This window comes from Loxodonta africana, chromosome 27 (genome assembly GCF_030014295.1).
Source record: "Loxodonta africana isolate mLoxAfr1 chromosome 27, mLoxAfr1.hap2, whole genome shotgun sequence".
Classification (NCBI taxonomy): domain Eukaryota; kingdom Metazoa; phylum Chordata; class Mammalia; order Proboscidea; family Elephantidae; genus Loxodonta; species Loxodonta africana.
Genome location: NC_087368.1, coordinates 24,994,949 through 25,020,870, shown reverse-complemented (window position 1 = coordinate 25,020,870; position 25,922 = coordinate 24,994,949). Strand labels below are relative to the sequence as shown.

The 25,922-nt window shown below is 37.2% G+C and overlaps 1 protein-coding gene across 2 annotated transcripts in view; it reads left to right on the top strand.

The window, feature by feature from the left end:
• The window catches only part of TOP2B (DNA topoisomerase II beta), a 72,284-nt gene extending 47,012 nt beyond the window's left edge, over positions 1-25,272 (top strand). For both annotated transcript variants that reach the window (XM_064277403.1, XM_064277402.1), the window contains exons 21-36: positions 465-696; positions 2,312-2,446; positions 3,505-3,705; positions 4,765-4,960; positions 5,108-5,199; positions 7,967-8,122; positions 8,269-8,352; positions 9,813-10,007; positions 12,536-12,680; positions 12,907-13,068; positions 14,999-15,200; positions 17,361-17,440; positions 19,285-19,395; positions 21,951-22,073; positions 23,591-23,688; positions 24,563-25,272. In XM_064277403.1, the coding sequence (XP_064133473.1) occupies positions 465-696; positions 2,312-2,446; positions 3,505-3,705; positions 4,765-4,960; positions 5,108-5,199; positions 7,967-8,122; positions 8,269-8,352; positions 9,813-10,007; positions 12,536-12,680; positions 12,907-13,068; positions 14,999-15,200; positions 17,361-17,440; positions 19,285-19,395; positions 21,951-22,073; positions 23,591-23,688; positions 24,563-24,730 (2,380 nt within the window). In that variant the 3' untranslated portion in view covers positions 24,731-25,272. The remainder of the gene's footprint in view (positions 1-464; positions 697-2,311; positions 2,447-3,504; positions 3,706-4,764; positions 4,961-5,107; positions 5,200-7,966; positions 8,123-8,268; positions 8,353-9,812; positions 10,008-12,535; positions 12,681-12,906; positions 13,069-14,998; positions 15,201-17,360; positions 17,441-19,284; positions 19,396-21,950; positions 22,074-23,590; positions 23,689-24,562) is intronic.
• Positions 25,273-25,922: the final 650 nt, after the last annotated feature.

Genomic DNA, 25,922 nt, shown 5'->3' with positions numbered 1-25,922 from the left:
ATGTTTCAAATTATTTGGTCACAAATAATTTGCTCACAATGAAGTCTTTTTATCTTAATTTTTATGAATTATTGGTGAAACCAGTCCTAATGAATGTAAGGATTTTTCCTGACGCACCTTAACTCTTTAGACTAAAGGTTACGTGATTTATCAGAGTAAAAGGAAACCTGAAAAAAGCTATTTACCAATATTAAGATTTTAGGTAAATAAGTACATACGTAAAGTAGGGCTTATTTTATTGTGGCCTTGTGCCTATGAGAAGTATTTGACAATGAATTTAGGTGAATGTTTTTGTTAAGCATAGGCAATTAATAAATACTGGAGGCACATGCAATGAAAGTTTTTTAAAAATGCATTCTTATTAAAAGATTATTTTTTTGAAATGTAAAGTCTTTAATCATGTGTAAAGTTTTATTTTCTAAAACCGTGACATTTTTCCATATTCTTCTTTTTCCTTTCGTTAGCTCTTTAGCAAGACTGCTTTTCCCTGCCATGGATGACAACCTGCTTAAGTTCCTTTATGATGATAATCAACGTGTAGAGCCTGAGTGGTATATTCCTATAATTCCCATGGTTTTAATAAATGGTGCTGAGGGAATTGGTACCGGATGGGCTTGTAAACTCCCCAACTATGATGCTAGGGAAATTGTGAACAATGTCAGACGAATGCTGGATGGCTTGGATCCTCATCCCATGGTAATTATTTAGAACTTATTCTTTGTGTTGTTTATTTAACAAGTGATGATGTATAAACTGCAAAGTCCAGTCATTTTAGAAAAGTAGTGGAACTATTTTCATTTTAGAACATATTATAGAAAACAAAGACCTTATTAGTGTGTAACTCAGTATATGTTTTACAATAAAAGATACAGCCTTTGGAAAAAGCCTGGAGGATAAGGTTTGTGAGAAAAAACTGTTTATTGAAATTTATAAATAACCTCATATTCCAGGCTTTCAAATCTCTTAAGTTATACATAGAATAATAATTTCAGGACCAAATTGTATGTTTTTGTTTTTAAACTGCCAAGTTCTAAGGAAACATAGAATAAAAGCACTTTATACAAAATATACAAATGTAGCATCTTTTTTTTTTAAATCTTTGCCCTTTTCTTACATGATTCCCTGGGCTCAATTCCTCCCCTAAATTCCCCTACAAAAAGACAAAGGAAAAAAAAAAAAAAAAAATCAAGTGTCTATCCCTCTCACACATAATTTAAAATTTTCTGGAATTTTTCTTTTATTATGATACACTGAGACGAAAGTGTATTTTTATTACAAAAATGATGATGCTCATTATAGAAAATATAAATGAGCAAAAAGAAGAAAAAAATTTTCCATAAAGCCACCATATAGAAACTATTAACATTTTGGTGTATTTATCTCCCAGCTTTATTTCATTTTTGCATTTTAAAATATAAATTATTGTGAATATGATTTATAATCTGTTTTTTTTCTTAAACACTTTAAAGGACTTTCATAATTTCTAACAAAAGCACCAGACTACTTGTTCATGACTATAGCTTTTAATTGAAATTGTTCGGATACAGTTTAGAGGGTTTATTAAGTTAGGATATTGATCAATGCATGCTTTCTGAGCACCTACCATATGTATGACACTAAGCTAAATAATGAAATGAAGAGCTTTGGTTCCTGTCTTTAAAATATAAATCTGTTGACAAGACTTCAAAGTTTGAAGTTTAAAGTAAGGAAATATATTATTAGTTGCTCAATATGCCAGAAAAAATGTCCTGTGTTACATCCCCAATTTCTGAGTGATAATAGTAAGTATGAATTTTAGAAGAGGGAGTGGTCACTTGTTATTAGGGAAGGATGAGTAAGATTTATATAAATGAATAGGGCGTAGCGGACTGACAGTGTCAGAGTTGGTGGGTAGAGTGAGTGGCTGTGAGCACATTTGAGAAAAATGTGAGAGAAGAGTTATGGCTCACTGGAGAAATGCAGGAAGTTAGATTGGGTCCAGACTGCGGGAAACTTCCAAGGTAAGGCTCAAGAAGTTTGAATTTAAAGGGAAGAAGGAGGTATGGGGGTAATAGGCTAGAATAACAATAATAATGTTCTACCAAGACTAAGAAAGGTTTTGTGATTTGGGGATGTTCAGATTATAGTAACAGAAACAGTGAATTCCAGATTGAGTGATGATTTGAATAGGGGATATTAAGGATGAAACGTTCAGCTTCAGTCATGTTAATATGTCAGTATTAGTAGATCGCAGACTAAGGGGCATTCAGATGTGGTACTGGCTCTCAAGAGAGAAGTCTGGGCTCTAAGTTATATTCACTTTTCTCTGCAGCTTCCAAACTACAAAAACTTTAAAGGGACAATTCAAGAGCTTGGTCAAAACCAATATGCAGTCAGTGGTGAAATATTTGTGGTGGATAGGAACACGGTAGAGATTACAGAGCTCCCCGTTAGAACTTGGACACAGGTTAGTATAAATATATGAGCTATATATGAGGAGGGCATTGCGTTAAGCAATTCTTTCAGGTAAGAATATGGATATCACCGTCGTTTATCCTATGTATAGTGTTTTAAGATTTCTGCATACATCTTTGACTCTCTCAATTGAATTTATGCATTGAATATTCAGATAATAGTAAAAAAATATTTTTCAGTTATCTAAATGAAGTAGAAAAGTCCCTGGGTGGTGCTAATGATTTGCACTTGACTACTAACCTAAAGTCTGGTAGTTCAGACCTACCCAATGGCAGCGCAGAAGAACGGCTTGGCAATCTACTTCTGTAAAGATTACAGCCTAGAAAACCCTGTGAAGCAGTTCTATTCTGTAACACATGGGGTCACTGTGAGTTGGAATCAACTCAACAGGAACAGGTTTAGTTTGGTTAAATAAAGTAGAATGACTTAAGCTGGGTTAGTGCCTTTATTGGAGACTATTATCTTTGTATTTATCTTAAAATGAAGAGTTGAATAGTGTGTAAGGTGCAGCTGACTTTTCTTTTGAATCCTTATAAATATGGTCAATAAATTCTTTTGTCAGTTTCAGTTGATATTTTCTTTATGCCCTCAGCTTTTTTCTTTGGAGTAGGGGTAGAGCCAGAACCATGACCTTGTATGCCTCTTTCACTCACCCTTTAGAGCCCTATGTATTGCCTTTTCTAATGACCTGGGCAAGGAGCCTTGGGGGCACAGTGGTTAAGCACTTGGTTGCGAACCTGAAGGTTGACGGTTTGAAGCCATCAGCCTCTCCACAGGAGAAAGATTTGACAGTCTGTTTCCGTAAAGGTTACAGCCTTGGAAACCCTGTGGGGCAGTTCTGCTCTGTCCTGAAGGGTTTATGTGAGTCAGAATCAGCTGGACGGCAACAGCTTTGATTTCTTTTGGTTTAGTGCCTGGGCAGGAGATGAGAGCGATGGAGATTTCCTGCCCCCACCCACACACATGCCAGAGTTGAGAATTTTTAAAAAGTTGTATGTCATGTAATGTGAGAGTGTCACACAGAATGACTTGTTTTTAAATCTTTTATAGGTATACAAAGAGCAGGTTTTGGAACCTATGCTAAATGGGACAGACAAAACACCAGCATTAATTTCTGACTATAAAGAATATCATACTGATACAACTGTGAAATTTGTGGTGAAAATGACTGAAGAGAAACTTGCACAAGCAGAAGCTGCTGGATTGCACAAAGTTTTTAAACTTCAAACTACTCTTACGTGTAATTCTATGGTAATTTAATTAACAGATTTACTATTAATTTGACCTTTCTTGCATGGTATATATTGGATTGTTGTAATTGACTTCATTATGGGAATGGCTGTATATAGTAAGCCTTCTTCTCTTGAACACAGTAGAGATTAGAGTCCTACATAAGTTTATGCAGGAAGTGTTTGTTTATCTGTGTTTCGCTGAAGAATCTAGGGGTACATTCCTTTTCCTCTGCTGTTAATCCTCTGCCCTTACTCCCAGCTCTGTGTTTATGTATCTGGACTCGAACACAGAGGACACTCTGACCTCACACACGCTGACTAAAAATGATGAAACGGACTGTGGCAGGATTTGCATATACATTACATGCGTCTCTTATCTTAACTGTAGAGCACTTGTCTTCTCCCAGCTCTATTCTGCTTTACTAAACTTGCATATTTGTGTTTATATATAATGGGGGGGCGGGGGGGAGAGGTAGAAGGTGGGTGTGTGATGACCCAAGTTCCATGCTGTGTGAGCTTTCAGGTTTAAAAAAAAGAGAAGAAAGCAGTAGTAGCACAGTCGCTGAGAAAAGGTGCCATAATCTGCTAGGAAAGGCTGAGGAAACAACGAGAAAAAGGACAGAGAAGAAGTAAAATTTCCAAAACATTTGTGGAAGTTTGAGTGACTAAATTATAGATGTGTAATTTTAAAAAAGACAGGCAAGTGCAAATATATTGAGTATATATGGGAAGGAGAACTTTAAATTGAACTTTTTCAAGTTTAAATATGGATTATATTAGTAGTTAGCTGGAAAAAAATTTTTTCTTAGGTGATTTTGTAACTATTTTAATGAACTTATTTTTTTTAAGAATCTGTTTTTGTCTCTCAAAATTACCCCTACTTTAAATATTGTCATGGTTTTTGAGAATTCGATTTTTTTTTTTTTTGCAGTCACTGAAAGAATGTTTACAAAACGTTTTTAGGTATAGTGTGCTCTTGGAATTGTATTATGGTTATTTTAAATACTACAGATGTCACGTAAGTTAAAATACCAACACAGATTCATGTAATCGATACAAAATTTGCATTTTTGCTTAGGTACTCTTTGATCATATGGGATGTCTGAAGAAGTATGAAACTGTGCAGGACATTTTGAAAGAATTCTTTGATTTACGATTAAGTTATTATGGTTTACGGAAGGAGTGGCTTGTAGGAATGTTGGGAGCTGAATCTTCAAAGCTTAATAATCAAGCTCGTTTCATTTTAGAGAAGATACAAGGGAAAATTACTATAGGTAAGGTGCAAACTTTAAAAATTGGGATATTAGTTAAAATGGAAAAAAAAAAACTTTATTAATAGAAGACATTTTTGTCAGTAGAATATAAACAAATACAAATTGAATCTCTTTTCTTGACCCTAACTTTATTTTTCCCTCACATAGAGAATAGGTCAAAGAGAGATTTGATTCAAATGTTAGTCCAGAGAGGTTATGAATCTGACCCAGTGAAAGCCTGGAAAGAAGCACAAGAAAAGGTAATCATTCGCAGAAAAAGACATTCAGAGAAGCTTTTAAACTTCTTCCAAAACAAACAAAAAACCCTACCCCTGAATTTTAAATTTAGTACTGCTAAAGGTGCCGAGTTGTCTGCCTTGGAGACTGAAGTCTTCTGTTTATCCACAGAACAGATACAGTGCAGGAATTTGCAGTGCACACCCACCACAAAGCACTTTGCCAGTGTGACTGAACCAGGGCCTGGAGAAATGACTCCAGGTGTGAGAAGGTAGCTCAGTCTCTTTGGCCTTTTTTCTGAGCCTGCCATTAAAGGGTGTCAGTTGTGGTGGTGGTTTTTGTGAGGTGCATGTATGCTATCTGGGAACCAGACTGGTAGCACTGAGTCGTTCCACACTGTTCAGTCTATGGTCACCACTCACTTGATCTGGTTTTGGTTTACCCTAGGCACACTAGAGATGAAATGGCCAGTGTTAACAGTATTTACCAAGCACTAAGTATGTGTTCTGCCCTGTGCTTAGAACTCTGGCCAGAGATTTAAACCTTGGGACTTCAGTTAAAAGTCTGATGTTTTCTTAATTAAGTTGTCTGTTTCAGATCATAAAGTAGTAATATTAATTGAGTAAATGGAATGTTGAAACTTTGAGATTACCCTCAAATGACATTAGTTTCTTGCTTTTGTATATAATTAAAAGAAAAAAAAATTAAATGTAATATTATGATTGAGAACACAAATGTAGAAAAGGAAGAAAATTTGAAATGATTTTTTTATACTTAGATTCTTTCTGTATATTGATACTGATAAAATTACTGTCTTTTAAAATACATTTATGATTATGTGACATAACTTGAACTGAAACTTTAAGCTTTGTTATACTTGAGTTCTCAGTCATAATATTTTCATATTTTTCCTCAAATTACATTGAAATGTTGTTTTTGTTTACATTATTTAAACTTTTTTCCAATTTTGAAGTTAATAGAATGTCATAAAGTGAGTAAAACTAGAATAAATTATATAGTGTAACACTTACCTATTCAGATAATAGGCTTATTCATCATTTAATTGAGGAAAATGGGGTAGGAGAAGGTGAACATTCAGAATTGAGATGATCCAAGCACTTTGTTTTTCTCTTACTGTGTTTTATTATACTCTTAAGTCCCAGATTGTTTAGACACTACTTAGCTTTCTGTATCACTATTGATTTAAACTATAACTTAAAAAACAAAAAACTAGTAAGCTAATGAATTTAATGCTTAAGTTGTAAAAGATGAATGTGGGTAGGGCTTGAGAATGCCTTTCTCGTGGAAATAGACGTCCCGTGTAAAACCTAGTGCTTGCTTCCTCTAGCTGTATCCTCACCAGTAACGTTGCTCGGTGCTCTGGCCGTGTGCACACCGTGAGGCTCAGAGAACAGAGGAGAATCCTCCTGTAAGAGAGTCCTGTTATATATAGTTGGAGACAAGAGTTAGAATTATAAAGTAGATAATTAAATAATAGAATTCTATCATTGGAACTTTAAAAGTTTATTTTTTATTTCTGAAAGTGTTCCAAGTCATACTCCCTGTTAACAGTGAACGATATGCACAGTCATCAAACACTCACTAACAATACTTTGAGTGTGATTAAAACCTAGATCAAAATAGACTTTTAAAACATGAGTCCAGATAGGATTTTATGACACGCTAGTAATATTTTAATAGTAGTCCAACAACATAAGAGTTTTTTAAAACTGTAGAATTATTAATTTGCGAGTTAGCTATGTGCTTATTAAACATCAATCAACTCAACAACAGCGTTCCTTATTTGGCTTATGTTGCGTGTTGAATTTATAATTTTGTTTCTGTAACGAAGCATCTTGCATTGCAATTTTTATTTGTACTTTATTTTTCAGATACATTTAAATTGTACTTTGTGTATATACATCATTTTAAAATTTTTAATTAAATTATAAGTTCTTTCTTTTTTGGTTACCATTTTGCTTTATATAAAGTGGAGTGTCATGGTTATCTCAGACATTTTTAATTATCTGAGTGCCTTAAATAACTTCCATACAATTTTAATTTAATGGCTGTTGTTATTTTTAAAATTTTTAAAATGATGCCACCTATAATAAATTTTATTAAATTCATCACATTTTGAAATTTATTATTAGCATGTGAGGATTTTTTTATTGGAGCTGTTTCTATGAAGAAAGACCTTACGAGTAAGATTGTTAAATAGCCCTGACAATTCTTAATCAAACCCACCAACTCTTAAATTCTTAAGTGGAGTTTTTCTGAATTCTCGCATGCGTGATCTTGCTTTAGAGAATTTTTATTGACTCCTTAGTGAGTGAATGTACCTTAGCATATTCATTACAACTGCAAAACGGTCCTCATCGGTGATAATCTATTTTGGGTTTTGAATTGTTCATTCACTCACCGATAACAAAAATCTGATAAGGTACAATGGGAAAACATTAGTTCTACTCCATTAATTATTAGATATGAAGTGTTCTTATCTTATGATTCAGTGCCTGAACAAAGCAGTTAATTTTTCATCAGATTCCTAGATAAATAGGGCCTGAATATATACCATTCCTCTTAAAGATTTTATTGTGCGTCTTTAGAAAATTTGAACCTTTTACTGGAAATATGTTTTTATAGGTAATCTTGCAGATAACCTAAAATAACCCCTGAAGATGTAGCATTAAGAATGTAGCATTTGTAGACTTTTAATTCTGTAGTCAATAAGATTCAATATTGATTTGATACTGTACAGGACTGTAATATAAAGTTTATGTTTTACAGGCAGCGGAAGAGGAAGACACACAAAACCAGCATGATGACAGTTCCTCGGATTCAGGAACTCCTGCAGGCCCTGATTTTAACTATCTTTTAAATATGTCTCTGTGGTCTCTTACTAAGGAAAAAGTTGAAGAACTGATTAAACAGAGAGATACAAAAGTATGAGCTTGTGGGATAGATCATTTGAAGCTCTTTTCGTATTGTTTATATCCTTGTTTCTCTTTCTCCAAACTTAAGTGTTTTGATTTACTCTCCATACATTTAAAAATTACTGACTGTTTAAACTGTACTACTTTTTTATGTAGGGACGAGAGGTCAGTGATGTGAAAAGAAAATCTCCTTCAGATCTTTGGAGAGAAGATTTGGCAGCATTCATTGAAGAACTAGATGTAGGTTATGTCTGCATTAAAATCTGCTGATAAAAATAATATTTATGAAACAAGAATGGAAAGTATTTTTAAATTGATCTCAGAGTGCTTTTAACTCAGCAAGGGTTAATGTGTTTATAAGAATTAAGCTTCTCACCATATGAAGTTAAAAAGAAAAGTTTTTCTGGCGCGGATGAATGTAAAAGCTTTGGGGTTGAAATTTAGAAGAAACTAAATTCTAATATTTGTTATTAGTTAAAACTTCTTAACTGACTTCTAAGTTAGCTAATTGATTGATTTTAATATTTTCCCTCAAAAAGGTAAGAGCATGTATGTGTGGTGTGTGTGTGTGTGCGTGTGTATATGTTCTTAAGTCTTTGGGGGAAAATATTAAAATGAATCCATCTAAAAAGATTTAGACTTAAACTTCTGTCTCTGTTTGTAATTTAAAATCTAACGATACCATTACGTGAATATCTAATATGAGCTGGCTCTGCTTTATATGTATCCTAAGAGGGAGCCTACCACCACCCCACGTGAGAGAGGCTATTACTGACCTGTTATACAGATGCGGACCCTGAAGGTAGTGCGATGAAGTAACTTGCTTAGAGAGGCCGGGTATCGCCCTGGTTAAGAGCGATTACTCATCTTCTCAGAGCTTGCTTCCTTATCCATAAAACGGAGAGCGGAGGATGTTTAGTGCCTAACATATGTAGTGAGTGCTCAGTAAATTATAACTGTATTTCCCAAGGATACATAACTTGTAAGTGGAAGTGCCAAGATTGACTTCCAGCTCTGTCTGCTTTCAAAGCTTACGTTATTTTTATTAAGCTATTACACAAAAAGATTTCTTTATGTATCTTTAAAGTGGTACTAAAGATGTCGTTTTCTCTTGTACCTTTGGAAGCCTGCTAATTATTTAGAGGAATAATTTTGTAAATGTAGAATCTTTAACATTACTCATGATTATATTCTCATTTATTGCTACACTGAACCTCTTAAGTTCTATCTAACTATGTGGGTACTTTTATTTTTCATACTTTCTGAGTTTAATTTACATTTTGAATGATTTTCCCCATATTTTTCAATTATGGTTAAGGCAACAGAGAAGAATAACTTCATACTTGTTAACATCACCGCCTTTCGTGTGTGATTTACCAGAACTCCGATTATACCATGTCATCAGAGGTCTTGATTCCATAATACGCCATAGGATTCTGGGATTCGAAGGGGCCATATAAATCATTTAGTTACTGCCTGCTCGTGTCGCAGCTGAGAAGCTAGCTAGACAAAATCGGGACAGCCCTTCTGACTTAGGATTCTTTCCCTGCCTCCCTTACTTTACTTTATGTTGGATTAAATCAGTTGAAATGAAAACTTAATCTTTTAGTGAGTAAAATGAGTTTCAGTTTCTTACGTACCAGTGATTGCCTTTCCTAAAGTTGTTTATGTTTCCCCTCCTCCTTATAAATTGGCTTCAGAAAGTGGAAGCGCAAGAACGAGAAGATATTCTGGCTGGGATGTCTGGAAAAGCAATAAAAGGTAAAGTTGGCAAACCTAAAGTGAAGAAACTTCAGTTGGAAGAGACAATGCCTTCACCTTACGGCAGAAGAATAGTTCCTGAGATTACTGCTATGAAGGCAGATGCCAGCAAAAAGTTGCTGAAGAAGAAGAAGGTATGATGTCTCTTGTTTTAGCTCTTTGGTAAACCACAATGATGTATATATATATATTTTAATTTTCCTGTGTGTGTAAATCATGTTTTATTTTGTTTCTAGTACTATTTGAATTATAATAGGAAATCGTTCTATGAAAGTAGTTGATCTGTAGAAGGAAAGCATATTGGTCAAGGCCACATATATGTAAAGAGCTGCTTTCCTGATTCAGCTTTTAAAACAAGAAATAGAAATAATTCACCCAGCATCATTTTAAACTAAAATCACGGAACAAGCACAACAAAAAAAGAGCATGTCAACTTTAAAATAATAAGCTTTGGTTCTATATCATGACAAGTTAAGGAAGTCTTAAAGGGGAGAAGGGTCTGTCAGACTTTTTTTTTTTAATGTAAGAATACATATAATACACATTTGCCAATTTATCATTTTCACGTGTACAGATGGTTGATGTCAGTTACATTAATCATATTGTGCAGCCGTCACAAATATCCTTTGCCAAATTTTCCATTGCCATAAACAGAAACTCAATATGTCCTGAAAAATGACTCCCCCACTCTCCTTCCCTTGAGCCTCTCCTGGGAACCACTAATAACACACAGGTCGCTATACCTTTGCCTATTTTAGATGTTTCATACGAGTGAGATTGTACAATATTTGTCCTTCTTGCTATTTGGCTTTTAAAGTAAGCTGTTGTCTTTTACTATTCATTCATTTGTTTTTGCCCTTAGTTAACAAATTATTAAGTACATCCTATATAATTTGCACTGATAGGTGCTGTTTTTTGAAAAGTATAACACTTACCTGTTCTAGAATAGGGTGAGCAGGAGTTAGCCAGAAGGAGGAAGCGTTGGACATACTGTTCAGAGCTGAGGAATCGGGATGCATGATGGTCTTAGAGGCAATAGAGAGGCTAGTTTTTCTAGATGGGTTGATTTTAGAAACTCAGGGACTGTATAGGCAGCTGTGTCCAACAGGGAGTCCCTGGGTGGTACAAATGGTCAGTGTGCTCAGCTGCTAATCAAAAAGTTGGTGGTGTGACTCCATCCACAGGTGCCTTGGAAGAAAGGCCTGGCAATCTACTGATTCTACTTCCAAAAAATTAGCCGTCAAAAACACTATGGAGCACAATTCTACTCTGACACAGGTGGTGTTGTCATGAGTTAGAACTGAATCGTGGGCAGCTGGTTTATTTTGGTTTATGTCCAACAGAATTGGAATGTGGGAAATGAGCCTAAGAACTGGTGTTAGAAGTTGGAGAGTTCTCTGTACAGAGCTAATATCTGAAGCGTAGGAGTCTCTTGATACCGGAGAAAGCATTTTCCTCCACTGTTGTAGTAAACGAGGTCTGTACTGCTCCCTCCTACCAGGCTCTCAGCAGGCTCAGGTTCATTTGCACGGACACGCTTGCCTTCTCCTCAGGAAAATGGCCTTTCAGATGATGTTTCTCAGGTTTAGTTCTCAGCCCTCTTTTCTTCACCTTACTGAGTCTCTTGAGCAATCACATCTGTGCCCAGAGCTTCTTGTACTCACACTGATGACTTCCAGATCCATGTCCCTAAAGGATACTCTTCTCAGGAGTGCCAGGCTCTTAGAGCCATCCGAATGTCCAAAGCTCCTCAAACTCAGCGTGTCTGAAACCAGACTCCTTATCCTAATTTCCAAACCTGCTCTTCCGCCTCTGTGCCTTATCTCAGTTAATGGCACTATCAGCCATCACTAACAAGCCAAAAACCTGGGGGTTTTCTTATTTAGTCAGTAACTAAATCCTATTGCCTTCCTACTAAGTAATTCCAAAATCCACCCCCTGGTTGCTGGCGAGTCGATTGTAACTCACAGCAGCTGTACAGGACAGAGTAGAACTTGCCTCATGGGGTTTCCAAGGCTGTAATCTTCACAGAAGCAGACTGCCACATCTTTGTCCAGTACAGCGACTTCTGGTGCAAATGGTTAAGTGGCTCAACTACCAGCCAAAAAGGTTGGTGGTTCGAACCCTCCATAGGTGCTGTGGAAGACAGGCTTAGCAATCTGCTTTCAAAAAGTCGTAACGTTAAAACCCTATGGAGCAGTTCTACTTGGCACACTTGGAGTTGTCATGAGTCAGAATTGATTCAGTGCAACTAACAACGGGGTCAAAGAGCTTTGTCTTATAGTGTCAAGCAGTGCATGACATGTGGTGTTTATTTTCCTTCAGCAGTCTGAAGATTTTTCCTACTATTCAGAGGCCTGAGCTATAGGGACTTACTTCACAGGTACCTTTTAGTGTACTTAGCTATTGGTCTGAAAGCCCCTTTGACATTCAACAGCTGCCCTCCTTTTTTTATGATTGCTTCTCAGTAGCTGTCACCCTATTGAGTATACCGGAAGATTACAGTTGTAAACACTATCATTTGCCACAGATGAAGTAAAACATGACCTGATCAGTTTTTTTTTTTTTTTTTAATTTATAGAAGAAGCTGATAGCTAGAAATACATTTCAAAAATATGTGGTGATAATTTTTACTTATTTTGGTTTTCTTTTTAATGTGTAGGGTGACCTGGATACTACAGCTGTAAAAGTGGAATTTGATGAAGAATTCAGTGGAACACCAGTAGAAGGGACAGGAGAAGAGGCACTGACTCCGTCAGCTCCTATAAATAAAGGTCCCAAACCCAAAAGAGAGAAAAAGGAGCCTGGTGAGGAATTGCTATAAAGTTTTTTTTCTTATTGTGAGAAAAGCTATATGTAGAGGGTGTTGCTAGATTCTTTTGATTGTGTTCTTTTTCTAGTAGTTGAAGTAAGGCCTTCAATTTTCACGAACATTTATCTTATAATGAACTTTTCATTGTGACAGTTTAATTTTTACCAGTGACATTTGTATAAGTATTGATATGTATCTTATTGCCATTCTTTTGTTTTTAGGTACCAGGGTGAGAAGAACACCTGCATCAGCTGGGAAATCCAATACAAAGAAAGTAAAGAAAAGAAATCCTTGGTCAGACGATGAGTCCAAGTCAGAAAGTGACTTGGAAGAAACAGAGCCTGTGGTTATTCCAAGAGATTCTTTGCTTAGGAGAGCGGCTGGTATTATGATACATTTTATTTTTATTGCATGTTATAGTTTGTCCGAGTTATTTTTACTCAAACAAGTTGATACTGTTAGTATTATCGATGTTAGGGACAGTACTCAACCATTAATATTTCAGAAGTTTCTGTTCATGAAGAGACCAAAAAAAAAAAAAGCCCCTCAAAATTTGTTCTAGCGAAGTTGGACATAAAACAAATTTCTCTGAAGGGAACCATGTTTTCTTTTTGATTTTTATTATAAAGTTTGGGTTCTATTCCTTTCCTGGTATGAAGATGGTTGGCAAGATGTACTTGGTTGTACACCAGCAGGGATGAGTGCACTAGAAGTGTTCTGTAGTTGTGTTTTTGTCTTGTTTTCTACCTCAGTTGTGAACAATGTCCTACTTTAGGTGTTTGGTTCCCTGCCCATGGTTCTCTTTTAGACAATTGCAGTGGGAAGTTAGGCTGCAGAAGCCCATTTTGCGATTATGTATTGCATGTTAAGCATGTCATTTGATCCTGTCTGAATATTCCTTAACTTGAAGTCTTCAAATAATTAAAAATGTATGAGTTCCCTATTTTATATATTCTTCTCAAAGTTTTTATTAAATCCTAATTTATTTAAAATGACTGATAGAACATCACAGATGTTTTACCTCTGGGGCATACAGTTTTAATTATCAGGCCCCAAATCCGTTGGCTCTGTATTCACCAAATGATTTAATTTCTTTTCCTAATGTATATATATAGAGAGTGTAAATAGGTGAGTATTTTACATGAGTCTTAGTTGTTTAGTGCTGCTATAACAGAAATACTGCAAATGTGTGGCTCTAACAAACAATTTTATTTTCTCACAGGAGGCTAGAAGTCTGAATTCAGGGCAGCAGCTCTAGGGGAAGGCTTTCTTGTTCTGTCAGCTCTTGGGGAAGGTCCTTGTCTGTTTCTCAGCTTGTGTTCCTCGGTTCCGTGGTGATTTTCATGTGGCCTGGCATCTGTTTCCCCATCTGTGCTTGGCTTGCTTCCTTCTGTACCTGATCTGCTCTTTTTATATCTCAGAAGTGATTGGCTTAAGACCCAGCCTGCACGGATATAGCCTCGTTAACATAACAACGAAAGCCCTGTTCCCAAAGGGAATTGCATCCACAAGTTTAGGGCTTAGGATTTACAACACATATTTTGGGGGGACACAGTTTAATCTATACCAATGAGTAACTTAAGTTATGTGAAAATTTATTAAATGCTTCAAAATTGTATTTAGGCCTTTTCCATACATCAAAAATGAAACATCTGAATGATTTTTAAGTTGTATTTCATAATACATGCTAGAACTATGATAAAATTTAGTTGCATTATACCAACGTGCCTTTTCCCATAATTAGTACCTTTTTGTGCAGCATATTATTGTTTTACTAATATACTAAGGGTTTATGTCTTCTGTTTTTCCTCATTGTTCTTAAAAATTACTGTCTTTGTTATTTCATAGTAAAACTAGCCCTGAAGAGAAGCTAGAAGTTTTTATTCAAGAGGTTAAGAGAACCATTTTAAAATTGTTAAAAACTGTAAAATTTGTCTTTTGTAATTGCATAAATGGGAACTCCTACATTAGCAGTCATTTGTGCGGTGGCCGTGTGAGGTATGGCCATAATGACTGCACTGCCCGTCAGCTCTGAGCAGTGTGAGAAGCAACGCCCAGACCTGTCGAGCCTGCCAGTTTATGTTCTCCTGACATACACAGCCTTGCCCCACTGTGTCCAGAGTCTAAGACGGATGTGAACAGCATCAAAATAAATGAGGCCAAAGTTGTTGCCTTTTATTCTCTAAATGGTTTTTTTTTTCCTCTTATGTATTTTTAGAGATAGAGTATTTCTCAGATGCGTTATCAGTAATGATATTTCATGTGGATAAAGCTAGAATTTGAGTCTGATGTTCATATTTACCTTTCTCCTAGCCGAAAGACCCAAGTACACTTTTGATTTCTCAGAAGAGGAGGATGATGATGCTGATGATGACGATGACAATAATGATTTAGAGGAGTTGAAAGTTAAAGCATCCCCCATAACAAATGATGGAGAAGATGAATTCGTTCCTTCAGATGGCTTAGATAAAGATGAGTATACATTCTCACCGGGCAAACCAAAAGCTACCCCAGAGTAAGTCCTGAGGCAACTGTCGCTCACTTACATGGTGCAGTTGGTTGTAGATGTCTGTCAGAGACCTTCTTTCTAGTGAGTTCCTAAATGTTACTAAGTAAGGCCCTCCCCATGAGGAAATAAATCTTATTAGTTATTGGCAGCTGTTTCCATGACTGTTGCTATAGATTATAAGCAGAGATTGGCAAACTTTTTCCATAAAGGCTACACAGTAAATATTTCAGGCTTTGCAGGCCATCTCTGTTACTGTTACTCAACTCTGCCATGGTAGCGTGAAAGCCATAAACAATATGTGAGCATGAGTGCAGTTGTGTTCCATTAAAACTTTATAAAAATAGGCAGCAGACCCACAGAACATAGTTTGACAACACCTAGTTTAGAGAAAAGTTACTGAATCTTTAGCATTGAGAGGTTTAAGTTTCTCTCTTAGCTTTGGCCTTGATTGATTTAGGGTCACTATGAGTCAGAATCAAGTCAACGGCAATGGGTTTGGTTGTTTTTTTTTTTTTTTCTAATGAATATGAATACAAAGATGGGTGTAAAAATGGCAGTGTGGTGTCAGCCCTCACCTAGCTTCAGGAGTGGGGAGGATAAACATCAACACCAGCCCAAGGCTGATTCTTGTAAGTTACAGGCCAGACATACCTCCTCTCTCTAAACTGTTTACCAGTTCTGACACCAGCCATACCTCTCACAGCATTTTCTACTTTTCTGTTGGGTTCTGTAATTCACGGCAATGGTCACAGAGAACTCACAGACTATACCCACTATTACGGGGTTTATTAAGGAAGTGACAGGTTACAATGCAGAATCGGGAATGACTCAGGATAAAGTTATTCGATCAGTACAGTCTCTTCTCAGCTGTGCCCGTAGGCAGGTCACTCTCTGGCCCTCTGCCCCTTGATTTCTCTTGGCCTCGCTGCTGCCTTACTCGGGCAAGTGTTACAGAGCTCTTTAGTTTTGTTGGTAAGTGCTCAGAGGCACTCCACTCCACCGGTAAGTGTCTGTCTGAGGCACTCAGCTCTCTCGCTCTGTGGGTTGGCAAACTTAGCTACACCAACAAGCGCCCAGAGGCACCCCACTCCACCAGGAAGCCTCCTGCTTGAAGGCACTCAGCTCTCTTGCTCTGTGGGTTGGCACACCCTACGTAACTGCCTTGCTCTGTGGGCTGGGAAGCCCACTGCACCATCTTGCACCGGTCTCCTGGTTCTGCTGCCACTGTTTTTCTGCTATCACTTCTTGCCATCTCTGGTGTTACAGCTCTCTGTTTCTTGGGTCTAGGAGTTCTCAGTGCAGGGACCCTGGGTCCAAAGGATGCACTCTACTCCAGTCTCTTCTTCTTGGTGGTTGTGAGGTCTCTCCTTTCTGCCTCTGAGATGGCTTATTTTAAGCCTAGTGGGCTGGCAAAACTGGCCAATCCCCTCGTTAGGGTTCCATACACCTTATTGGCATGGTTCCACCTCCACAAGGGTGCAATGCACCTTATTTGTATTATTAACAAGCTGTCCATCCCTGTGGTGGGCCACAACCACCTTATTTGCATAGTTCCACCCAGTTATTGGTGGGAATTACAAGGCCATGGTGAAAAAGGCCATGTAAAAGTGATCCCACTGCATTGCAGTGAGATTTGTGAAATATTTCAGATTTTTTTAAAAAGTATTTTCCTGCACATTATAATTGCCATGGACCAGATTTGGTGGTAATTACCTACCTGTAGTCCAGTTACAGACTATCAGAAATAGAATTATTATCTACTGTGTTGGGGACTGTCTTTCTTCTTGGATTTTTGCCAGTAATTTGCCAGTGTTAAATTCTGGAATGATCATTTCTACCAACCGTAAAATTTAGTTTAATGGTATTTTGAATAACTTTAAACCTTTGCTCAATTTCCATTCTTCTTTTATGCTAAAAAAAAAAAAATCACCGGATTGTCTGGTATTTATGTGTGTGTGCATGTGTGAACACTTGGTTTCCGTGTATGTATGCACACGTGCGCAAAAGGGAAAAAGAGTTTGGGTGTGTCTTTAACAGAGAAATAAATGACAGAACTACAGTTGTATTCTGTGATTATGATTGTGCAATGTAATATATAATTTATCAGGGTTAAACCAGATATTTAAATTATATCCTTTTTGTGGTACTTATTTTTCTTTCTAATAGGAAGCCTTCGCATGACAAAAAAAGTCAGGATTTTGGGAACCTTTTCTCATTTCCTTCATACTCTCAGAAGTCAGAAGACGGTATGCTTATTTAATCTTTTTGTTGATGACTGTGTTATTGTTGGGTTTTAATGGAGGAGATACAATGGGATAAATCATTACATCACGATTTACGTGCAGATTTTTTATGAGTAGTGAACTTACCTTCCTTGTCCATTTTGCTCAAGGTGAGAAGGAGAGGCCAAAACAGGCTTTATGGAAGACTTCAGGTGGATAGGCAGCTGCTTGTGTGTGTATGTGTGTTCTGTATGCTGTGTGTATATGTAGTTCTTTAATGAAAGAAAAGAAATAGAGAAACTGGGAGAGATTGAAATTTGATTTTTATGGCAATGTAAATGCATGACAGTTGTTTTAAACCTATGACAGTACCAATATAGGTGCAAATTTGTTTTCCTAAAGCCTAGTAGCTGAAAAACTAAAACTTTAAATGGAGCAAATTTAATCAGGATGTCTATTTTTTATTCCCTGTATTTTTTGTATGGAATTTTTAGGTCTGGTTAGACTTAATGGATTATTTTGTTTTCCATTAAAAATATATATATATATATATATATATATATATATATATATATATATATATATACACATAGATCTGGTACATGCTCTAGATAAATAGACACAGGTATATATTTTTGATTATGGCAAAACATTTATGTAAAAATATTGCTTGCATCCAGTTACCCATTTTTAAAAGTTCCTGCTTTGGTTCGGTTTTACTGAGAGAAGGGAGGGAGGGGGAAGGGAGAAAGTGGGGTAGATATTGATTAAACTAGTATGAGGCAAAAGTAAACTGAAGGTAAGCCTGCATGCCTTTTAAATTAATCTTCAGTGATTTAAAATATGAATGCTTATAATTCTTTTAGATTTGAACATTACTGATATTCCTGCAATACAATTAGATGTGAAGATACTAATAGATAATCACAGTGAGATTTTAGATATAAATCATCGTATTTATTTTTCAATTGGCCAGTTAATATTTTAAATGATTAGCACCTGGGACTATTAAAAATGTTCTTACTTTGTGCATTTCCGTATTGTTTTGTAACAGAATTATTTTTCGAAGTATAACATTGATATATTTTTTACATTTATGTGTTTGCATAGTGTGGATTATATAACAACAAAATAGAAATTTATAAGATCAATTATTTAGCTAAAGAAAAGTAATCAGTTAAAAGACTCAACGCCTAGCTCTTAAGAGGTCTTTTTAGGAGAATGAAGGACACCAAAGACATGTGGTAAAGATGAGCCCAAGAGACAGAAAGGGCCACATAAACCAGAGACTCCATCAGCCTGAGACCAGAAGAACTAGATTGTGCCCGGCTACCACTGGTCACTGCCCTGACAGGGAACACAACAGAGAATCCCTGATGAATCAGGAGACCAGTGGGATGCAGATCTCAAATTCTCGCAAAAAGGCCAGGCTTAATGGTCTGACTGAGACTAGAGGGGCCCTGGAGGTCATGGACCCCAAACCCTTTGTTAGCCAAAGACTGGAACCATTCCCAAAGCCAACTCTTCAGACAGGGATTGGACTGGACTCTAAGATAGATAATGATATTGGTGAGGAGTGAGCTTCCTGGCTCAAGTAGACACATGAGACTATGTGGGCAACTTCTGTCTGGAGGCGAGAGGAGAAGGCAGAGGAGGACACCAGCTGGTTGAATGGACACGGGGAATACAGGGTGGAGAGGAGGAGTGTGCTATCACATTAGGGGGAGAGCAGCTAGGAGAACATAGCAAGGTGTGTATAACTTTTTGTATGAGAGACTGACTTGATTTGTAAACTTTCACTTAAAGCACAATTAAAAAAAAAGGTCTTTATAGAATTTCCTTACTGAAAAAAGCTTTGTAATTTCTAGATTCGGCTAAATTTGACAGTAATGAAGAAGATTCTGCCTCTGTGTTTTCACCATCATTTGGTCTGAAACAAACAGATAAAGTTCCAAGTAAAACAGCAGCTGCTAAAAAGGGTATGTACTTATACTTGATTTTGCTAGGCATTGCATAAACCACGTAGAGATATAAAAGGAAATTTTAAATAGTTTGAGACTATTTGTGCTAAGATTTCACTATAAAAAAGTTATAAAGTATAAATGTGTATAGGGAGAATCTCATCTTCTAACCGGGTAGTTATTCAAACATCTGTAAGATCTCATTTTAAAGCTGCTGTAATTATAATCTCATGCACTGATACCTAAAGACAGCTGTTCTAGCAAGGCTCCCCTGTAGTTAGGCTGTAAAGTGTCAAGTGTCTTGCCGGTCACCTGGTTTTATGTATGTAGATCATGCCTCAGCTCATCACGTTGGGGGACTGGTCAGTTCAGTTGGGGGTCCTCTTCCTTTGTGAGCCACGTAGCCTCTTTCTTTTCCATAGCCTTAGACTGTTCACAAAATACTTTTGAGGTGATTGAATCTGTTACTAGTACTTGTCTCTTGTTGAAGAAGGTCAGTATTCTTGCTTTTTGTTTGAAAGATAACACTTCACTTCAGAGAAAACAAAACCAAACAAAAACCATCTAATTGGGTTGGGTACTATATATAAGGCAGCAAGTAAATAAATAATATGGGCGATTCCCTCAAGGATCTTAAAAATCCACGGCAGACACCACCATGCAGATATACAGGTATCGAATGCAGCAGACTAACAACACAGTCTGTCCGTATTCTGAGCTTAGTATCATGCTGAGAGACCGGCTGACTACAGGAGCCTCTGTTGCCAACTCACTGGGTGACCCACCCATAAATCATCGCCCTTATCGCTTTGATGCCCAATGGCCGACATCTTCCTCTTTGCTGCAGCATGATTGAGGGAAGCTGGTCTATAAATACTTCAGTGTCCTTGCCCCTCAGGTGGGCTGCCTCTAGGACATGTGTTTTATACTGGCTCCTAGAGATGTTCCGGGGGATTAAGCTCCCAGAGTGATGACTGGCCTGATAACTTACCCATGACTGGCTTCCTTCTCTTCATTGTCTCATTTTTGTACTTCCCTTCCTTCACTTCCCCAATATTTGGTACTTGAATCCATGTCTGGGGTTGGGAGGGGGAGCCAGGGAGAGAGACCTGTGAACCCAAACTGAGACAGAACCTTTAATTTCCCTCTAAGCATTTTTTTAAAATGGTCCTTATATGAACATATCATATGGTTAACCACCCTGAAAACTTGGCAGCCATATCACTTCTTTGAACATATCAACCTGTTTCCTTCATCAGGCTGTTCACCCATATTTGACCAAATGAGTTAGGTTACACAGAATTAACTACGAGGCTAGGATATCACGACAACTACTATTTGGTTGGCTCTTCAGCAGTTGGTCTGGCCGTGTGTCCGTAGAATAGGTGACTGCCTATGTGGTATGATTTCAGAGAACCTCAAGCAAGCTCTCTCGCCGCCTTCTAGCCTTCCCAGAAATACCATTCCCCAAAAACACCATTTCAAGGAGAGGATGCATCCTCTGTAGGAGCTTCTGTATTAACTCCAAACAACAAAAATTATCCTACAAGCTGATGTCTGTAGCTGTAACTGTCGACAGGAAAGGCAGCCCATACCGCTCAGATAACTGACCTGTGTATGCCCGGCAGAGTTGGAAGTGCCATTAACAGTGCAAGCCTGGAAGCCCTGCTGAAGAAAAACACGGTCTCTAGAACACCCTGTCATGTGAAGCCCATGCTCCTGCTAGGAACTCTGTGTGGGTCTTGTGGCCGGTTGAGTCCTGAGGGCTCGGGGAGAAAGGCCGCCACTGAATCTGACTGTCGCTGCCCTGAGAGCTGGGGCTCCTCCTGCTGCCGGCTGATGAGGAGAGCCTGATCTCCAGCATCTTACATTGGGATGGAAACACATTTTCCATAGAATCAGTGTGGGTTTCTTTTTTTAAATAGAAAAGTCTGTGTTTAATTTGGATTCATTCAATTCTTTTTTTCCCAAACTAGGTTTTATTAATCACATAAGTACAAACTGACTTATCAGTTGTCACATAGAACTGCAGATGAAGCTGAAAAACAAGGCTTATTTGTAAAATGAAATGTATCAAAGCCAGACCTTGGGGGTCTATTATCTAATTACCTAGGATTTTCTATTTCTTTCCACATAAAAGTGCCAAGTCTGGGTTTCAACTTCTTAATGAAATTTGAATATCCTATTAAAATGTCTTTTCCTCTAAAACATTTTAAAGGTTAGAACTTAGTATGTGGTTAGATTTCAGGTACAATAAATGTCAAATATGCTATTTTTTAGTCAAGTCTATTTTTTCTACTGCTTTTTAAAAATTTCTACTTAATTTTATGGCCCTTGTTTAAAATATCTCACTTGAATTATCTAAAGGTAAATTATACATAATTAAATACAAAGCATTGTGTCATCTGTGACAAATTGTTTGCCTCTATACTGGGCCAAACAGAGAAGCCTTTTCATTATTTAAAGCTACTCAGTTTCCTATCAGCCATAGGAGTTTTCTGTTGTTACAACTTCAGCTTGCTTTGCTGATATGTATATTACATTGACCTATGAAATGGAAATTTACTTAATAGGCAAACCATCTTCAGATATAACCCCTAAGCCTAAGAGAACCCCCAAGCAGAAGAAAGTAGAGACCGTAAACTCTGACTCAGATTCAGAATTTGGTGTTCCAAAGAAGACTGCGGCACCCAAAGGTGAGAATTGTCTCTGTATAACTAACGTATGCTTTGTGGAAATGATGTAGTCCTTATATCTTTGACTGAATTTAGAAAGGCTGGGTACCTATTTTAAATTGCTTTATTCAACAAGCAGTGTGTCTATGAATCTGTGCTGAATTAGCATCTGAAAGAGCTGTAGCAGTTTAGTCTGATCACTTCAACAAATCATGAAATTGAGACTCAAAGAGGTTAAGTACCTTGCACACTTAATGATTCAAAGACCCCCTGCAGCCAGCTCACTAGAATAGTTATTAAAAAGGCAGACTAGGCATGAGACTATTCCAGTAGGCTGGACCAGGAGCCCTAGACCAAAGCTTTTTGTTGATCTTGGAAATGAAGTAGCTGCACTGAGTGCCGCGCGAAGGAACCAGCTGCAGTCCTCCCTGGCACCCCCTCCTTGCCTCCAGAATCTGGGAAGCTGTTAAAGATACTTTCCAAAACACCCTTGTGAGAAATACCATGCTCTCAGGGGTCGGTGCTCAACCTTTTATCCAACTGAAGAATATTATTATCAACAGTGTATTTAATTTATTTAGAAAGGTGGCTTGGATAAGGAGATACAGACCTTTGTGGAAAAAGGGAGAAGAAGAAGGTGGGGAGGGGGTGTCAATACTTGGGACAGCTCGGTCAGTAGAGCGTGAGACTCGTAACATGGTATGCATGGTGTGAAACCTGTGTAAATTCAAAAGTGCTATTTCATTGTTTCATCTGATTACATATGACATTCTAAGATCATTTTGTGCAATCTAGGAGGTCAGGGCTCTCAAGAAATCTTTTAGAATTTAGAATTGCAATTTAGTTCCATTTTCGCTTTCACTGGCACTGTGGGATGGAGGACATCTGGTCACCCTCTAAGTATTTCTCCTTCCTCCTCCCATGATGACAAAAATATGCCGCATGTAGTGATTCTAGGTATGAGAAGGGATGGGGCTCTGTTCCACAGTTGTGCCATTCGAGTGGGATCTGCAGGTTGGTTGTTCCTATGTGGTGAAATAAGAAATTGAACATTTCAACCTTTATAATAATCCGGGGGTGTTACTGTGACAGCTAAGCTTGTGATTACTTTTCTGGTAATTTGTATTTTTATTGTATTTTTAAAAGCTTGGTCCTTGATAAGTTGGAAATTTAAAGGTGTGTGTGTTTTTTTTTTTAACCATATATAATTTGAGAAGCACTTTTCTAAGACATTTTTTAAGGCTCTTAGATCACATTTGCAAAATGAAAATGTTTTATGTATCAGAGGCTTGGTCATTAAATTTGTCACCAGGACCTTCAAATTAGTTTTAAATGTATTTGTGAAATACTCTTTAGTCATGTAAACCCCAGAATTGAAATGACGCTGCCAAATTGTTTCTGCATCATTCATATGAAGATATCAGGATTGCTATACTGATTGGGCACGCCCAAAAAGTAGAGTATAATGTTTTGGCATTTATCTTTTTATATTGCATTTTACCTTGAGGGGGAAAAAACCTCTTTGTATCATTTTTAAGGTAAAGGTCGAGGGGCAAAGAAAAGGAAAGCATCTGGCTCTGAAAATGAAGGTGATTATAACCCTGGGAGGAAAACATCCAAAACCACGGCAAGCAAGGTAGTTTGCTTATTACTAGAATGGTTTGTAACAGCTTTAAACCGAATCTCTGTTATCAGTAGTTCTTGTATATGGTTAAAGAATCATCCAAGTATAAATCTATATAGTAAATACTATTTCTTGGAGAAAGTGTGGTATATAAATAACCCACTCAGAGTGCTCCAGCTCACCCAGGAGCAGCAGTAGTTGTATTTTACCTGGGTGAAATATTACTTCTGGAAATACTAAGGAAAGGCTACTTTTTTTTTTTTTTTTTTTAACTTGGATTCATTTGACTGTGACTATGTCTCCAGAAGTACGCTGTCTCTCTCAGGTCAATGAGTAACACCAGATGTCCTTTCTTTCCCCTACTAAAGCTTAAAAATATAAACATAGGAGACCAGAGCTTTATGCTGCTCTCCACATGGACCTCTTCCATCCAGTCTTCTTCGAGGCCTCTGGTCCACCTTGGTGACCTGTCTTTGCCTTTCTGTAAAGATTGACAGTGTGCACTATACATTGTATATGAGTCATCTTGTATCTCTCGTGAGTTCTCAGTATGTACTTGTGGATAGGGACAATTTGAATTTTTACTAATCTGGGCATTGTGTATACTTGCTGGGGAAATACATAATTTCAGAAAATAATAGTGGTGCATTTTAAAGGCTAGAACTTGGTAAATACAAGACCTCACCAGAGTGGCAAATTACATATATGTATTTTTTCCCTTCAAAATAATAACTAGGTAACTGGTCATACTCATGGTTAGCGCTGCAATTCCAATTAATTTTAAAAGCACCATAGTTTGTAATACTTTCTAAATACTGGCTGTAAAGAATTCTTTTTAACTTTTGCATTTTAAATCTACTTTTTTAAAAAAAAAAAAAACGTCTAGAAGCCGAAGAAATCATCTTTTGATCAGGATTCAGATGTGGACATCTTCCCGTCAGACTTCGCTTCTGAACCACCGTCTCTGCCACGAGCCGGTAGGGCTAGAAAAGAAGTAAAATATTTTGCAGAGTCTGATGAAGAAGAAGATGTGGATTTCGCAATGTTTAATTAAGTGCCCGAAGAGCACAAACATTTTTCAACGAATACCTTGTGTTTGTCCTCTTGTCTCTTCCGTCTCAGACTTTTGTACATCTGGCTTATTTTAATGTGATGATGTAATTGATGGTTTTTTATTATTGTGGTAGGCCTTTTAACATTTTGTTCTTACACATACGGTTTTATGCTCTTTTTTACTCATTGAAATGTCATGTACTGTCTGATGGCTCGTAGAATTGGTATAGACTGCCCGTGCAGTAGCACAGATTTTAATTGTCATGGTTGCAGACTACAGACCTGCTTTTTGAAATGAAATTTAAACATTAAAAATGGAACTGTGTTTTCTGTCGTCTCTTTACTGAATGAAAGTGTAGTAAAAGCTCCCACACACATACCTGTAAAATAAATATATTTTATTCTTTGCCAGGAGACTCCATGGAAAAAAGGTAAACAGTATATGAACATAGAAAGCATTGTTAAACAATCTCAATGTACAAACAGAGCCAGTGAAAGTACATCACAGACTTGCTAATATATCAAAAAAAAAAAAAAATCCACTAGTGCTTAAATGAGAACTAAGAAGCTGACACTTGTATCTGTTAACCACTCTACCACAGCTTTCACTCTGCGTCATAGTGATTGAACAAGGTCAAAGAGGCAGAGCTCTGCCCATGCCTGTGGGATTTCACGTTAGCCCCCCGGCATCCCGGCATCGAGAAGGCTGGAAAAAAAAAATCCCAGTAGCAGGCATGAATCGGGAGGGACACTAGAGTTACATGGTACAGGTGGTAGACCAGCCTGCTCATTATCCCATGAAATTTCCCTAATGGCTTGCGAACAGGTAAACAAAAACTTATTAACACTGAAAAGTGTTTCTGCCTTGGAGGCTATCATTACTGTAAAAATGTAATATCTTTTTTTTTTTCTTTTTTTATGTGTGTAGTTATCTCATTAAACAAGTAATAAACCACTTTTAATTTAAAGTGACATTAACAATTGAACAAATGACATCTGATTAACTGAGCTGGCAGTTACACTGATACAGAATTATCTTCTGGTAGTGCAGTGGATCTGTATACTCTTACTGGGCAACATGAAAGAAAAGATCCAGTCTGAGAGCATCAAAAAGAGCAAGAAGAAGCTTCCATACTAACTAAATTAGAGTATCTTTAGCCTTATCTTGCCATACCGTACAGCAGTCCCATTTC